Source organism: Tamandua tetradactyla, chromosome 7, assembly GCF_023851605.1.
Source record: "Tamandua tetradactyla isolate mTamTet1 chromosome 7, mTamTet1.pri, whole genome shotgun sequence".
Lineage (NCBI taxonomy): Eukaryota > Metazoa > Chordata > Mammalia > Pilosa > Myrmecophagidae > Tamandua > Tamandua tetradactyla.
Window position 1 is genome coordinate 109888205 of NC_135333.1, and position 16935 is coordinate 109905139.

Genomic DNA, 16935 nt, shown 5'->3' on the forward strand with positions numbered 1-16935 from the left:
TCCTGCCAAGATAAACCCTCCTTTCATGATGGAATGTGACATGAGGAGATATCTGTCCTTTCCACCATGTACCCACCCACACACACATAAACATACCCAATTCTAATTACTTGGAAGCCTTACTCCTCCAAGTTTGGGAATTGCTGTGAAACCTGTGAAGAGGTGAATGCAGAAGTAGACTTTTCCATAGCCATGATATGGCCTTGAAAGCTGAGCTCTGAGTCCCTTGATGCTTTTCCGTGTTCCGCTAAGAAGATTAATTTTGGGGAACCAGTATGGTAAAGGTGGGGGTTCGTCAAAAGGCTTAGGCACAGTGGGGATAGGGGCAAAGAATTACCCTGCAAGGGATGGTACCTGGAATTTGGCTCACGTGTAACAGGTAGCAGTCCTTCTGGTGTTTAGTGCTGCCTACCATCTTGGTCCACATGGTTTTAGCACAGGGAAAAGGGTTTGATGAGATAACCATAGTTCTCCAGTTCATTCTCACATTGGAAGAAAGCCAAGGGATTTGTATGTTCAAAGATAGTGCCAGCTCAGCACAATCCAAAAACAGTTCAGTTTTTCCTGGTTGGGAAAAGTTAATGATGGTGGCAGGTCTCTCTGTCTAAAGAAGAGTCAGTCTATGCTCTGGGCATTGCCTTGGGTTCCAGCTATAATACAAGAGGGGAAGTGAGATAATAAGGGAGGCAGAGAACAGTTATGAAAGGATTTGAGAGGCAGTAAGTCTAATGTAGTAGTAAAGAGCAATAACTCTGGAACCAGACTGGTTCAAATCCTAGCTCTACTTTTTACTGGAGGTGTGACCTTGGATAAGTTACTTAACCTCTCAATGCCTCACTTTTTATTAATCTGTAAAACTGGAATAGTAAATAGTATCTACTATTGTTCTGAGAACTAAATGAAGTAATATTTGCAAAACACTGAGAATGGTAGCCGGTGCACAGTATGTTTTTTTTTGTTTTTTTTTTTTTAACATGGGCAGGCACCGGGAATCAAACCCGGATCCTCTGGCATCGCAGGCAAGCATTCTTGCCTGCTGGGCAACCGTGGCCCGCCCAGTATGTTTTATATTTGTGTATGTGCTATTATTATTGTTGTTTATTTTTGATGAGGTAAAGAAGCCACATGAAGTAGGAAGGTTACGGCAGTAGTGTCTATCAATTGTAAAAATCAAACACTGCAATACCATGAAGAGATTCCTGTCACTTTAATTAGATTCACTGTGGAAAGCAAAAACCTCAGCTAACCACTCTGCCCTCCACCTCCACCTATCTCCATCTGCCTTCACATGAAAACAGCAGAGGAACCCAAAGGCCCTCCTCCTCACGATCCTCCCCACTTCCATTATGGGAAGAAATGTCACTCCCATACAGCATGAAACAGGATGAATAAAAATAGCTTTATGCAGAGTTTTGTTGTGCTTTTATCTTAGGGTGGAGAAAGGGGCAGGGAAAGAGGCAAGGGTTGTCGAGATCTGGGGATCTCTTGGAGATCAGAATTTTCCTGATGGGCACAGAGTTCACTGTTTACCTAGAAAGGGAATTATGCCTGAGAGGACAAGGGCTGGGATAGGGTAGGCGGAAAGTTTTTCTCAAGTATATGTGTGAGGGTTAGGGCAATTAAAACTCCATTCTCCTTCCTCCCATACTCCTCCCCAAGCTCCCAAGTAGAAGGGTATAGGACTCCTGAGCAGGGAAAACAGTCACAATTCTCCCAAGGCTTTATCTGTGATTCCAACAGAGCACATCCCCTGGTGCTGCATGATCCCTTTCACCAGCTTAGGGCTGCTTCTCTCCACCTGTGAGCACCAGAGCCTGCAGGATGTCAGACAATGATACAATTCCCTTGACCACATCATTCTCATCTACCACCACAAGTCGATGAACCTGGCATAAACCAACAAGGGAGAAAGGGTGTTTAGTGCCAGCCTCAGTTTAGGTGGGCTTCCTCATCCCCTACCTTACTTGCCAAGCCCCACTCACAAGGTTTAAGTCCCTTGCTGCCTGTTTCCCTCCCCACCCCAGCTCCTTCAGGGTCTCTGAACTCCCTACCTCTGCTTCCACCAGCCTGCTGATGATAGTTTCCAGAGTCTCATGAAGGTAGCATTTGAGGACACCCTCAAAGTAGTGTGATCTGTGTTGCAGGGCTTTGGTTACAGACACATCTAAGTTGTTATAGGTCTTTTCTGCTGCTAGATTCTGGGAAGACAGAGGATGGAGCTTGCAGGGAAAAGCAAAGGAACCATCCCCAAACCCTGAGCCCACCCAACTTTGCCATGCCCAAGCCTCACCCAGATCATTGATTCTTTTTCAAATAGGATTTGAAAACTTGGAAGCTTCTAAGACCCTCAGGTCCCAGAAAAGACTGCCCTCTTCTCCCTCTCCATATCCAATACCCCACCTTCCCATTTTCCCTACCCACTCCACAATCACTCACGATAACATCAAACTTGGAGTAGATGTCCACCACACGCCCTAGGGGGACAAAGGCAGTTCAGCAAGGAGTATCTGGCATCCAAGGCTCCTCTTGCCCACAGTACCACACTCCTGACTAAGGTGAGGCAGAAACAGATGTTCCCAGAGCCACCCTGACTTTCCCAGAACCCTCCCTCTCCTTCTGCCCAATTTCTCACCTTTCTCATCCACCACTGGCAGGGCAGAGACTCTGTGCTGCACAAAGATGCCCAGAGCCACGTAGACGGGGGTGGTAGTACGGATCATAGCGATGTTGGCATAGGTGCCAATCTGAAGCTTTTCCAGAGACTTAGACATGAACTCTGGCTTGGGAAATTCAGTGATCTGAGAAAATAACCATAAGCTTTATTTAAAAGGCCCCCAAACTACCCTCAGATACCACTCCAACTTAGTATATCCAGAAATAAGAACTGGGCCAAGGAGCACTTACAAACAATTTGAGGAACTTGAGGATGCGCTTGTGGGTGAGGATGTACAAGGTGTTGCCTGATTCTGGGTCAATAACTGGCAGTCTGTGGATCTTGTTTCGAATCAATGAAGATACAGCATCAAATAAGCTGTGGGAAGGTGGGGGGATAATGATCAGTTCTTCCATAGTGTTGGGGGCTGAGGATGGTGAGATAATTTCTCCACAGGGTTTGCTTGTAAACACCCTGTGGAAAGCTGGTGACTGGGGAGAGGCAGGGTTCAAACCAGATCTAAAGAGTATGTATGTGTTTGGAAGGACTGTCTTTTTTCTCTTCTGCCTGTTTCCTAGGATCTTTGGGGGTATAGGGCTTTAACTGTGCTGATAGCAAGGCTCTTTTCCTTCTAGATAAATGGGTAACTGGAACTCACCTGGCATTAGGAGAAATGCAGACTAGCGGTTTAAAGGAGTCCTGTAGGTACACCTCTGAGGGGAAAGGGATGGTTCACACACAAAATACCATCATGAAAAACTGTTTCTCAAGAGACCCTCAATCCCTTTATGATTCTACAATCACCAATCCTCTACATACCTCTCCAAGTTTCTATCTTGTGTTCTTCTAGCTCATAGATCTGTACCTGGAAACAGAAGCAACAGAATTTGAAACCTGATCTCCCTGCTTCATTAACTTTCTGTGGCTTGCCTGAAGGAAAGGAAATGAGAATGAGGGACTTTGGGCAGGGCAAGTGGTTTTGGTCCTGGGGTTAGGGTTCCTTACCAAAGCCGATTTATAGTAGCGGTGTAGGATATTGATGAAATCAGTGATGGTCAGCATGCCTAAAGGCCAAGATAAGAGCCCTCAGCACAGCCCAAAGTTTCTCTCCCCACCCAGCACAAGATGCCAATATACTGTGTCCCAGAAACTTTTGCTTACCTACAAAACTTTGCTTCTTACTATCCCACAAAGGGGCAGCTCGTACACCATTAGTCACCAAAGCAAAGAAAGCTTTCTTTACCTGTTGACAAAAGAGTAACACTCACAAAGGGAAATACACAGGAGACAGGAATTTAAAAGAATAGTGTGGTTGGGTGTGTCGGGGGAAAATATGAGACTAACCCCACAGAAGGACAAGGATAAGATAGGACTTAGGTATTGAACCAGAGGCTCCAAGGAAGGGGAAGGGAAAAGAGGATTTCACCCACCTGTAAAGAAGTATCAAATACAACCAATTTGGAGCTTGTAGGAATCAGGTCATAGCAGCGATGGGACTTCATGAAGGAAGTATACACGCTATTGTTGGATTCTGGGGGGTCTGCACAGGGTGGGACAGTTAGTAATTTCTTCCATTAAATAACTCTCAATCCAAAAGAGGTAGAAAATAAAACACTCTTGTAGTTTCTCAAATATTGAGAGTATGCTTTTCTATAAGGCCTCTTATTCTGTTTTGTTCCTACTGGATAAACTCCTTAGAAACAATTCCTCTCAACTTCAGTCTCCAGGTAGGACTATATCCATTGGCTATATGAATATAGACAAAAGATGGCTGGCTGAAACAGAATTCCTATATCTCTCATTGGCCTGTTCTAGTTTTTCTCTCATCTTTAACTTCAGATTTTCCTTTCATATGTTTAGCACATTTTCACTTGTTTCCTCTTCTCAGTGATGATGAAAAACTGAGTAAGCGTCTTAAATTTTTTCCATGATCTGTCAATGGAAAAGTCATGATCCAAGCTGGGCCATTTCTAATCAACACTAACTTGGAGCCTAGCACTCAAACATCCTGACCCCAAACACCCTGAGGGTTCATTCTTGGATCATCCTGTGAATCAAAATTCATTCCATCTGCTCTAGACAAATGGGAAATTCTGACTGATGTTTACCTCTCCATTCCTCTGGTTCTAATTGCTTGCTGTCAACTGGAGAAATGACAACCCAAAATAATACCTGAATGTGCTATGTGCTATGCTATGTGTATTACATCATTTAATCCTTACAGCAATCTGCAAGGTAAATATTATCCTCATTTTTTGGATGAGAAAACGGAGTTAGAGCAGTTAAACAAACTGCTCAAGGTCATACCATTAGTTAAGTAACAGGATAAGGCACAAACATAGATCTTCTTGACTCTAAAGCACATGCTCTTAAATCCTATGCCAGTTGTTGTCTGCTTTTTCATTTTTACCAAACTTATTCAGGCACACAGTTTAAAGAGTCAAATAGTTCTACAAATTTTGTTAAGAAAAATTCAAAATTTGTTCATGACATCCATCTCCCTATACTATTCTTTCCCAGAGATGAACACATTCACCCGTTTAGCTGATTATTTTTGTACTTATATCTATGTCCACAAATAATCTATTTGTATTGCTACTTTTTGATTTTTTCATTCTGGGGCATTATCTATTATCTTCCTACCAAAGAAGATGACAATCTTTAGATCTCTTTCCTACCAGGACTGCATCACAAACATGCACCTCCCAACCCCTCACTCTTCCAGAAGTTATATTATAATATTGGTTACATCAGTAACCAAAATTATTTTTTTGACTCTAAACATTCAGAGCTAAACCAAACAGTAAACTTCAGGCTTTTTTCTTTCTTTCACAACTTTTTTTGTTTGCTTAATTTTCTATGTATAGTACTTATGACTAATCTAACCCCCAAACTCTTCACCAACTGTCTAAATCTCCTCTCAAGAAGTTCAGAAGTCTAAGAAATTCTATCAATTTAAACTACCCGAAGAAGTCTCTCCCGGAGCCTTCTGACCTGCTCAAATCTGGGCTGGTTTGCCTGGTGTGCACTGCTGTCATCCTGGGATCTATCTCCATCACCATCCAAGGGACTCGTTTCATGTCTCTTGTGTTGGCACTCTAGTTTCCTGTATCCCATGCTTTCATCTTTCTTGATTTATTCCCTTGTTTTGGTGGAACACATCCTCCAGTAGCTTCCTGAGAAAGGGTGCATGGGAGGTAAATTTTTTGAGACCTTGCACCCTGCAGACAGCTTTATTCTATCCTCATCCTTGATTTATTATTTGGCTGAATATAGAATTCTAACCAGGAATTTATTTTCCTGCATATAGCAATAAGCATTGCTCTATTGCCTTCTAGCTTCCGGTGTTGTGACTCCAAGGCAGTTCCCCCAATGCCCACCCAAGGCAGTTCTGATTCTTTGTATATGACTTTTTTTTTTTTCCTCTCCAGAGACTCATAAGGTCTTCTCTTTATTCCCAGTGTTCTGAAATCTCATGATGATTGTGTTTTGGGTGGAACAACTTCATCCATTGTGCTGAATATTCAACGGGTACTTTCAATATGAAAACCAATGTATTTCAGTTCCAAGAAATGTTCTTAAATTATTTCCTTTCCTGTATTTTCATTTTTCTCTTTCTATGACTCCTATTATTCAGATATTGGCCCTCCTATATTGATCCTTTAAGGTTTTTCATTCTTTTTCTTTTTAAAATGTATTTTCTCTCCTGTTTTCCACGTCTTTGATTAGCTCTATGTTCTAGGTGATTTCCTCAACTTGATTTTCCAAACGTCCAATTAAGCTTAAAATTTTTGCTATTACATTTTTAATTTCCAGAAGCTCTTTTTTTGTTTTTCAGAAAATTCCTTTTTTATTATTATTATTATATCCAGTACTGGTTGCATAGTGGAAATATGTTCCTATACCTAAGTATATATTAACGTTAATTTTTAAAGTTTTCTTCTCTTTGCCTCGACTCTTTCCCCAGTTGCTGTTTACTGTTTGTTTCTTCTGGGAGGTGGCAATTTGATCACTTTTTTCATGTTAGAGGTTTTGTCAGATGTCTGGTAATTCTTGGGTTAAAGGAGGAGTAAAGTCATATTTTAAGAACAGGGGCTTTAAAGCTAATTGGAAGCTCTAAGCGTGTGAGTGAGGCTTGTTGTTTGTTAGACATTAAGGTGTTGAACTTTCAATACTTATATTTTTAGGACTTTTCCCTGGAGCTGGTCATATTCTGGAGAAAAGGAATATTTAATTTCCTGCTTGGACGGTGAAGTCTTTTCTGTCCATGTTCTGGAAACTGGAGATGGCAAGAGGGCTTGGGTCCCAGCATCCTGTTTGTACAGTTCACTTCATGCCCTTTTTAGTACAGTACCTCACTCCTCAAGTGTGCCTGACTCCTTCTCCAGACCAGTCTTTGCCAAAGTTGAGAGTGGGAGTTGTCCAGCTGCATTGGGCAGGGAAAGGACTCTTGAGATCTGACAGTTTCTTAGACCCTCACTGCTTTTTGGCTTTCACCACTGCTAGTTTTTAATTCAGTTTTCTCAGGTCTGCTAAGTAATTTATCACCCTTCCAACTACTGCCCAACTTCCAAAATTTCATTGTTATTGTCTCTTGTCTTGTGATTCCTATTCTGGAGGGTTTGTGCCTCTTAAAAGAATGCCTTTATGATGGTTTTGGGGCTTTTTTTTGCGTGAATAAATGAAGTAGATGTGCGTATTCAATCCACCATCTTTAACTGGAAGCCCACTATTGTTTTTCAAATTAAGAACTCACAGACCCCAAAGAACACATCTTTTGACACTCAGTGAAGAGATGTACTACATTGATAGTTAAATATTTTCATTTTAGGCCAGAAGCCCACAAACATATTTGATTTGGCTTTCTCAGTATTTTAAAAATAATTTAAATGAATTGCCAAATTTAAAAAATTGAGCTTTACATAAAAATCCAAAGTCTCAGCTTCTTTTGAAAATCAGAATATCTGCCAAAACAAGATCTGAATTTCTGAATACTAACAATTACCTGGACTTGGATAGCTGCTGCCTCCTTTTAGGTGGGACATGAGAGCTATAGGTTATCTTAGTCAAATGCAGCCTACTTCACTTCTTGGTCCATGTAGATAATTTAAGTCTACATGGTGCTAATGCAAATGTACTGAGAAACATAAAAATAGGCAATGATATCATGTGGCTGTATCAATAATGAAGAGCCACCCAGGTAATTCAGAATACAACTGTATTAACTTTTTTGGATAACCACAAAATGAAAACAGAAAATTGTTAAATTCTTATGGAAAACTTATAGATCTCTTAACAATACATTCTAGTATCACCTACAGTATACTGTCTCTTGAAGTTTATACTCAGCTCGTATTTCAATCCTTTGTGAAAATGTGTACCCCTAATGCCATAAATACGCCCTAGGAAAACCTAGGAGCCTTCCTGAGCAAAATCCTTACCAGCCTGTAAGTTCTGCTTCTATGTAGATGGTATATGGTTGGAACTTTCCATTCAATCAGGTATTGGGCAGTTGCTAGAACTGCCTTCTCCTGTGCCCTAGGATTTAGTGGCTGTGTTTTTAGATTGGCCCTAAAGACTTTCAAGGCTCTTCCAAAATGTGTGTGTATTCAGTAGCTTTATTGAGCTCACTGGGTAATAAAACCCTGGTGGCAATGTTTCTGGACTACTCTGAAAACAACAGGGTCTTCTAAAAAATGGTTATCCAGTCCAGAGTCTCCTATGGAAGTTTTCTCTATACCTCAAAAGTTTGTTTCAAGTAGTTCTGAACATTGAAGATACATTAATCAACTCCATTCTAAGATTTATCCTTGGGTTACCTTACCTCAACTATTATTTCTGATTTGTGTGGTTTGACATACTATCTGGCTTAGCTTTGATTTTCCCAGGAGTTTCCTTGGGAGAGATTCAAGAGATTTGCTGAGGATAAGTTAAGGTCTGATAAGTTAAGGTCTATTGCTTTCACACCTAGTCTTCTTTCTTCAGTGAACGTACCTTGAGGATGCTCATTATCCAGAGCTGGGGAGCTGTCTGAAGAAGTGACCTGGAGAGACAAAAGAAACATAGATTCAGCCTAACCTAGGTTCTATCCATTTTAGCCTGACACTATTGGGGAAGGGCTGGTGAACTAAAAGACTTCTTCTATAGCACCTATAAGACCTTTTATATATATTATCTCCTTTAATCTTAATAACAATCCCGAGGTAAATACTGTTTTCACAGATTAGGAAACTGAGGCTCAAGACATATTAAGAAACCTGCCAAAGGTCATATGGCTGGTAAGGAGTAATGTACGGATTTTTTTTTTTTGGGGGGGGTATGCTGTATGGTGGGGGTCACAGTTCATTCTTTTTCCATGTGACTATCCCATTATGACAGCACCATTTTTGGGGGGAGTGGGGTGTGGCATGGGCCAGGAATTGAATCCAGGTCTCCTGCATAGTAGGCAAAGATTCTACTACTGAATTACCCTAGAATATGGATTTGAAAACAGAGTTGTCTGCTTCCAAACCTCATGTTCTTACTTTTTATATTTCCACTATCTTCCTAATGAAACATTAAGTATTAAAAGCTGAGAATGGAAAAATCTGAGCCCAGGGCTGTCTCCATAAAAGTCTCACTGATCCACTGTACTATAAAACACATAAGCCAGAGAGACACTGTTTTCCCTCAAACACTGAATAGGCACAGTTGTGACCACTAGAATCACATGCATAACAGGGCCACATCTAGGGAGGAGCTTGGCAGCTGACTGTCAGACAAGGTCTGAAATGACTGAGAGGTGGGTGAAGTGATAGATGTCCTGAAACTAGGGACTTGAGTCCTCTCAGTACCTGTGTAAGTGAAAAGCTGCTATGGCCTTGGGGTTGGATGCTAGCTTTCCAAAAGTTTCCTTTCCCAAGATAGTGTGGAATTGAAGAGCACTTTAAATACAGACAAACCTTCTGAACCATCTCTGTGCTCCCTCAAGTGGGAACATGTGGAAATTTCATTGTTATTTAGAAATCCAAGAGCAATCATGACACTTTTCATCCATTAGAATCAATAGTTTTGACTTCATTTGTTCTGGGTAATATCCCAAAGCCATACTTCACCTCCATAGTTTCTGTAGTGACATGAAATGAAAACTTCATGTAATAACATGAAATCTTAGTTTGAACTGGGAAGCTGGCTGGCAAACAGAGTCAGGTTTGCGAGCCACTCTTAAACTTCCCTCCTCTAATGGGCATTGGGAGGAGATAATCTCCCTCTCCTCATTGGGCCACATAAAACTATCAGCTTGGCCTAGCATTTTAGCAAGACTATTGGAACAACGGCCTCATCACCTGTAAATGGGAAGGATGGCTGTTCAGCAGTAAAGACACTCACATTGTATAACACAGCCTCAGAGAGATCTTTACAAAGGCATGGAAACAGCTACTTTTGTAAAAATTACTGTACCTATCATAGGATACTTACATACTGCACTAAGTTACAGTTATTTTGTTCATATATACATTTTGTTCATTATCCAACAGATTATAAAAATTCCTGAAAGCCTGGAATTGCCTTATACTTTTTTGTATCCCCCATAAAACCTAGCATGGGGTTTTACATACAATTGCTTTGTTTTTTAAGTCTCAAATTGATAATGATGCACAATGATATGAACAGAGAGACCTAAGATTAAGTTACACGCAGAGAAAAGAGATATACAGCTAAATAGTGGTATAGATACTGACATTAGAGAATCAGATAAAATTGAATACATCACTTTACCTTTCTGACTATTCCTCCACCCAGTAGTGGGATAATTATATTCACTCCTACATACTTTTAATAACACAGGGGATCTGTAGAAATACCACTGTAACTACACAAGTACAAACTATTATTTCAGAGACACAGGCTAGATTTGACACACTCACAATTTCTTCCGAACTCTTAATCCACATTTCTAATTGTTTGCCTGACATTCAGAGATGTCACAGACTCCTCACACGCATAAATACAAAACAGAACAAAATCTGTCCCTCCAATCCTAGTCTTGCTGTCTTCCCAGGTGCCTGAACTTTAGTCTTGATTCCTCCACTTTCCTTAACATTTATCAGCTATGCTGATGTTAAAAATGCCTCAAATCCATCTCTCTTTCTATTTTCACAGCCTTAAGTTAGGATTTTACCTCTCACTTCTGCAACATTCTCTAAAATTGCCTACCTGCCCCAAATCTAGCTCCTCTTCCTTTCATCTTTTATGCTGTCACAAAGTTCTCTCAGGTATGGCTTTCATCTCCAATAAGGAACTAACTACTTTCTGAAGTAGGTTAATACATTTACAAAACGCCATTAAGAAAATTCCTAAAGCACATTCACTGCCTTGTTCATAAACCTTCCATGGGTCTCCTTAGCACAAAACAAATTTCAAACTTAGCATGGTATTGAAATACCTTCCACTTGACCTCAGATTACTTTTCCAGTTTCCTCTCCCACTATGACAAAAATCCAAAGCTCCAGTAACATCAAACCATTGGCTCACCCTCTTTATCCTCCACCCACTCTAATGTCAATACCCTTGCTTACACTATTTTCTTGACCTGCAATTCCTCTCCTATGCTTCCACAGCCCTTTGTGTTCATCTTGATTATAGCATTTATTTCAGTCTATCAAATATAACAGCTGTCACTTACTTGCCCTTACACCCCCACCCCTCCTCCAGTGAGCATTTTCAAAGCAGGGGTTCTCTTTTTCTTTTCTTTTTTTAAACAATTTACACCCCCAGAAATTAATCCAGTACATAAAGTGTGAGGGTTGAATTCGAAAATCTGTTTAAAATGCTTTGTAACCCATAATACATCTATAAGTAAAAAATGGTAATAATTATTTTGAATGAAATAGAATCAGACCCTTTATTCATGCTCAAATTTCTCTCATTCTACAGGAACTAACTCCCTTACCTGAGTGACCACCTGTAAATCACTTTACCACTTTAGTCTGTTTCTTCTTTATAATCTGAGGAACACAACCTCCTTGCAGGCAGAGAAAGGGTGCAGCAAAGGAATTACTCTGGGCATGTAACAGACCCAAGGAAGGGTGAAACAACAGCCCTTACACAACTACAGTAGATTATAAAACCAAGATAGGAATAGTGACTGACGGAATACATAGCTAAAAACTTTGGAGAGGGAACCAGATGGGAAGGGCTCCAGAATGCTAGAGAATGGCTCCTCAAAGTGATGGGGGGGGGGGGGGTGTTCCCATCATGTACCAGGCAATCCGCAGTATCTCTGAGAGTGACAGGGACTTGCTACAACTGGTCAATGCGCCGCCCGCCAAATACAGGCTCAGCCAACCACCGGCTGGTAGAATCTCAGAGTAGGGCATGACCTAAACTTGTCCAGGGATACAGAAGCCTCTAACACTGAAAGATTCTCCCATTCCGGCAAACCCTACTTCTCGTTTTTACTGAGGTAATGTGACCTCTTTGAACACCACGATGAATGTAAAAGCCTTTCAGGTGTTCCTCCTGCTGAGGACTGCAGGGATCACAACAACCGGGAGACAGGTGCTACCTGCAATCGGGGACCCCTCAAATTTCCCTGCTCCACCCAAGAAAGCCGGCTCACGACGCAAATCTCTAAAGGGCTTAAAGTACTACGAAGAAAGAAGTCTGAGATTGCCAGGACATGCCTGGGCTCCCGGAGGGCGGTAGGAGTCACTGACCGCTGGGGCTGAGAGCACGACTGACTGAAGGCATTGGCGAGGCCCAGTGTAGGATATGCGCCCACAGAGGGACGGGCGTCTTTTCGACTGCTCGGCGCCAGCCCCTGCCCAGTCCTCCTAGGACCCTAACCCGGGGGTCTCAGGCTCTAGAGCGCCCCCCACCGCCCTCTCGGGCTCTCACCGTCTCCATCGCACCGGCTCGGCTCGTTCTCTTAAGGAAGTTTGCTCGATAGGCCCCGCCCTGCGCCGTACCGCGACGCCACTTCCGGCGCGTCACGACCGCCGCAAGCCAAGGACGGAAGGCGGGGAACCCACCCTTCCGGCGGTGGCCTTGCATGGGTAACCGCCCTCCCCTGGATCCTCGTGGATCTCACAGATCCGGCTGACGGCGAGGGTGACGGGACGGAGCCGCGTGTATTTAAAATGTTCTTTTTTTATTTGTCGTTTAAAAACAAACTTGGAAGAAGCAAAATCCAAAACTTGCCCTTTGCCTCTCGCAACATAAATTATGTACAGTTCAGAATGATCGCTGATATAAAACATGCCAAGGACGGGAGCTGGGGGTGGAGTGAGAGAGGGCGCTTTAAAAAAGGGAATCATTTCATCCGTTGTTACGAAGGACAAACCTTGCTGTACAGGATACACACAACACAAAATAAAGTCTTCACGGGATTCACACTTGTCAGCGATTTATTTTTTTAAAAAGGGGGAGGGTCCTGGAGGTGAGGGGAGAAGACTGTAAAGGGGAAAACTGAAAATCGAATATGTGCAAGTGTAAACCAACCCAAAATACAAACATGGAGGGGGAGGAGGAGGAATTCTGATGCAATTATACAGGCAGGGTAAAAACAAAAACAAAACAAAAAACAAAAAACCCCACAAAATTCCAACCTGTAGCTTGGGTCTGAGTTATAGTTTATATAAAAATTAAAAACCGTATAAGGTTTCTTCACTAAATTCTACAGGACTATCGGATACCTAGCATATGCTTACAAAATCTGCCCCATCCCCTTGTTCCAATTCCAGGGCCGAAGGCCCAAGAGCTTCCAAGAGCTTTGACTTAGAGAAGCCAATCTCCCCCTCCCTGTTGTCTAAGCCTTTTGCTCTTGGAAAAGGAACATCCAACGGCTGTGGTTTTGGGGGCAAAAGCCCGTCTCCCCGCTGTCTGATCTAATTACAGCGGTTCCTGTTGGGGGTGGGGGCGCGGGAAAGGGGGTTATTCTATTAAACATTTGCAGCTTGAAATAGTTGAGGAAGCAGCTTTTAAAAAATCTCCTGACCCCCATCAATCCACACACCCCCCAAATTCAAAAACAAAACAAACCTAAAATCACAACAGCGACTGTGCTCCCCCTCCAGCAGGCCCACCCATTCACTGCCACCAAGCCCACCCCTACACTCCAGACATTTGATTCTTGAAAATAGTAATTACAAAATGCCCTTTGCCCATAGCCCCTAGGAGAAAACTGCATATAAGCTTCATCTTCATCCCCATGGATCCCTACCAGAGAGGGGTCTGGGGCCTTACCCACCCTATAACTTCCCCCACTCCCAGGAAGAGGTTCAACTGCAGCACAAGGTTGGGCAGAAAGGGGAGGGAGGAGAGAAGCAGGGGACCCGTCACCCTCTGGCTCCCCCTGGGACCAGCTGACTTTTGTGCGTTATAACATAATCCAACTATACAACAGGGAGTGAAATCGCCCAGCCTCTATACCCCCACCTTACAGCAGTCACAGCCAGGGGGTGGGGGTGGGGGGGAAGGTGAGGAAAAGGGCGGTAAGTGGGGTAATGGAGGGGGCTCCCCCACAAGGGGAGCTCCATGTGTCTGCCCCACACCCCCCTACCATTTATAAACTGGTTTTGTAAAAAGAAAATAGATATATTTATATAGAATATATAAAGCACAAAAATTAGTAGTTTTACATTTGCTCTCCCCGGGGGTAGGGGGAGAGGGGAGGGTTCTTGCCTCCAGCCGGCTCCCCCTTGCCCCACAAGACTATGTACAATCCCATGTATAAATAGATAAATACCCCCCACCCTCCCCACGCTGACACTAAGCTCCCCCACCCCCATGTCACCACCCCTTCCCACCAGACCAGCAGCAATTTGGTGACTGAGGGAAAGTGGGAGCTCCGGGCCACACCCTGCCTCACTGGGTATGGGCATGCCACTCAGGGATAGCCCTCACCCTACCCCCCTCACCCCATCCAGGGGCTGGAGGGCAAATGGGTTAATGATGGGGTTGGGAAAACAAGAGGGAGATACCCTGGTCCTAGGTTAGCACCCCTCCCACCCCCATGTCCAGATGGAGAAGGAAGTCCTGGAGCAACTAGGGGCCAGTCATCCCCAATCTTCATCATCATCAGCCTCAACCACCATCTCATGCCCATAATTAAAAACAAAGATGGATTTTTTTGTTGTTTTTTTTTTTTTTTCTTCTTCCTCCTACCCCCCTTCCACCCACTCAGAAGAGGGCAGTGAGGTGGAGGAGAGAGTTGGGGCAGTGAGGGGGCTTAGAGAGGGTCTCACATTTCAAAACAGCAAAAAATCCAACACTTAAATGAGGTAGGTGTGGGTGCGGGGTCTCCTTGCCCGGCTTGCCCAGCTTGCCCTCTGGGGCAGCTGGGCGCCTCTTTCCCGTTCATGTTGCATTTGTCAGAGTGGAAAACAAGGAAACACAACCCATAGAGAGACAGAAACACAGAGGAGAAGAGGGAGACAGAGACAGATTGAGAGGGAAGAGGGTAGGGGTGGGGGTGGGGGCAGGACCCGGCAGGCAGGGCCAGGTGTAGGACCCGGCCTTTGGGATTGTCAAGCTTAGTCAAGTCTCTTTGCAGCCTTGAGTTGGGCCGGAGAGGTCGGTGGGAGCAGCAGGGCTGTGAGGCCCGGCCACATATCCTCCTCCCGCCTCCCTGCTGCCTCCCAGATGCTTCTGGGTAGTTCCCGGCCCATATCCCCCTCAAACCTGAGATGCCCAATGGCTGCTTCTGTCTGGCCCCTCTTGGAACTGGGGGCAGAGATGCCAGCCTGGGAGCTGGTGGCGGGGAAGAGGGATGTCCCTGGTGCCCAGGGTGGGCTTGGCCTAGGGCCCTCTGCCCCAGCCTCCTGTTCCAGGGGCTCCGGTCAGCCGGCAGCCCCAGCCCTGGGTCCTGGCTCTGGCTGCTACCTCTCTTCCCCCTCATCCCTTTCAGGGAAGAGTTTGGGGGTGGGGAGACTCCCCTTCCTGGTAGCCTCAAAGCTTCTTAGTTCATCCATTTCCGACAATTCCAGGCTCCACAGTGGCAGGGGATCTTGTGCTGATCGTCCTCAAAGTCAAACTGATAGTCATAGGTAAGCTGGAAAGGAAAGAGGGCAAAATGAGTGCCAGCCCCCCGAGGCAGAGAAGATCTCATCTGAGGGCAGTGGTTTTGGATCCTGGCTCCCAGGGGATGGCAGAAAAGGGGAGAGAGAAAGGACAGCCGCCCTGTCACTCACTCAAGATGCTTTTCCTCACCTCCTCTCCTTTAGGAATTCGCCGGCTGGAGATGATGATGATTTTGTCCTCCTTATCAAATGTCACGACTTCCGCCACACAGTTAGGGGCACAGGAATGGTTAATGTACCTGGGCAGTGAGTCAGAGTCAGAGATGATAGGCAACTGAGTTGGGACAATTCGGGTTCCTTTTTGGCCTACTCCCTGTGGTACCACCCCCAGGGAACCCTAAATCCTTTCTTCCTCATTCCTCTCACCTGGCAGGGCCTCCAGTCAATGTAGCATCAATCACATGCTCATTGTTTATTCGGAACATGTAGATGCCTCGATTCTAAAAAGGTAGAGGTTGCAGAAGGAGGAGTAAGAATATCAGAATGGCAACAGTGGTGATGGTAAGAGAGGTTCGCCAGATTCAGGTAATAGGCTTATGTTGCAAATTTTTCATTTCTCCCTCCTCTCCCCTTCTCCCACAAGCTTTTCTCCTGTTCCCCTGGCCCGAACTCTGCCCCTTGCTTCTTTTTTTTTTTTATATGGGCAGGAACCGGAAATCGAACCCGGGTCCTCTGGCATGGCAGGCAAGCATTCTTGCCTGCCGAGCCACTGTGGCCCGCCCTCTGCCCCTTGCTTCTTGGTTGAGCCTGTACCATGCCCCTCTGCCAGCCTGTACCTGCTCCTCATAGATTTTCTCCCGCCGGTTGGCCACCTCGTTGCGAATGATGGTGCCAATGTACTCGATGACCATTGTGTGCTTCTCTAGGTCCTTGGCCGCATAAAGCCCCAGGCCCTGGATACGCGAGCGTGCCAGATATACGTTGTTCTTCCACTCAGTGCGCAGCCGCCGGTACTGAGATGACTTGGAGTGCACAAATTGTTTGCTGTATGGGGTGTTCGTCTCGCCTGTGAAGGTGCTCTGATATGCCTTGGACATGCTGGTGCTGTTCAGGGTGTGGGGCCTGGGAGGCGATACAGTCCATGACAAGACAGCTCTCCTTCAGACTAAGCACATACCACCCGTTGCTGGCTGGCAAGCACTAGAAATGCTGCCTTGCGAATGAAATGGAGGCATCTTGGTTTCTGCCTTGGTGAGGCAGCAACTAGCTACAGGGACCCCT

The 16935-nt window shown here is 44.4% G+C and overlaps 2 protein-coding genes across 15 annotated transcripts in view; both read right to left on the bottom strand.

The window, feature by feature from the left end:
* Positions 1-1185: 1185 nt before the first annotated feature.
* PRKAG1 (protein kinase AMP-activated non-catalytic subunit gamma 1) lies at positions 1186-12644 on the bottom strand. 6 transcript variants are annotated; one of them, XM_077170780.1, is made up of 12 exons: positions 12533-12643; positions 8648-8696; positions 4084-4193; positions 3815-3896; positions 3659-3717; positions 3473-3518; positions 3312-3366; positions 2905-3031; positions 2633-2798; positions 2437-2474; positions 2052-2198; positions 1186-1886 (listed from the first exon to the last, which is right to left on the bottom strand). In XM_077170780.1, the coding sequence occupies exons 1-12, from the start codon at positions 12539-12541 to the stop codon at positions 1779-1781; spliced, it is 996 nt and encodes a 331-aa protein (XP_077026895.1). In that variant the 5' UTR covers positions 12542-12643; the 3' UTR covers positions 1186-1778. The 6 variants fall into 6 exon arrangements, with proteins under 6 accessions (XP_077026895.1, XP_077026900.1, XP_077026896.1 ...); XM_077170785.1 differs by lacking the exon at positions 12533-12643 and adding an exon at positions 12352-12403; XM_077170781.1 differs by lacking the exon at positions 12533-12643 and adding an exon at positions 9595-11791.
* Positions 12645-14215: 1571 nt separating this feature from the next.
* KMT2D (lysine methyltransferase 2D) overlaps positions 14216-16935 on the bottom strand; it is a 38243-nt gene continuing 35523 nt past the window's right edge. For all 9 annotated transcript variants that reach the window (XM_077170778.1, XM_077170774.1, XM_077170776.1 and 6 more), the window contains 4 exons: positions 16491-16776; positions 16081-16154; positions 15845-15953; positions 14216-15686 (listed from right to left, as the gene is read on the bottom strand). In XM_077170778.1, coding sequence (XP_077026893.1) covers positions 15594-15686; positions 15845-15953; positions 16081-16154; positions 16491-16776 — 562 coding nt within the window. In that variant the 3' untranslated portion in view covers positions 14216-15593. The remainder of the gene's footprint in view (positions 15687-15844; positions 15954-16080; positions 16155-16490; positions 16777-16935) is intronic.

Bases quoted from the DNA above. Each gene is read 5' to 3' on its own strand.
- PRKAG1 (XM_077170781.1), bottom strand. The intron at 3,032-3,311 runs GTGAGTTCCAGT...ACCTTCCCACAG, and splicing joins TGCATTTCTCCTAATGCCAG to CTTATTTGATGCTGTATCTT. The intron at 1,887-2,051 runs GTAGGGAGTTCA...GGTTTATGCCAG, and splicing joins GCAGGCTGGTGGAAGCAGAG to GTTCATCGACTTGTGGTGGT.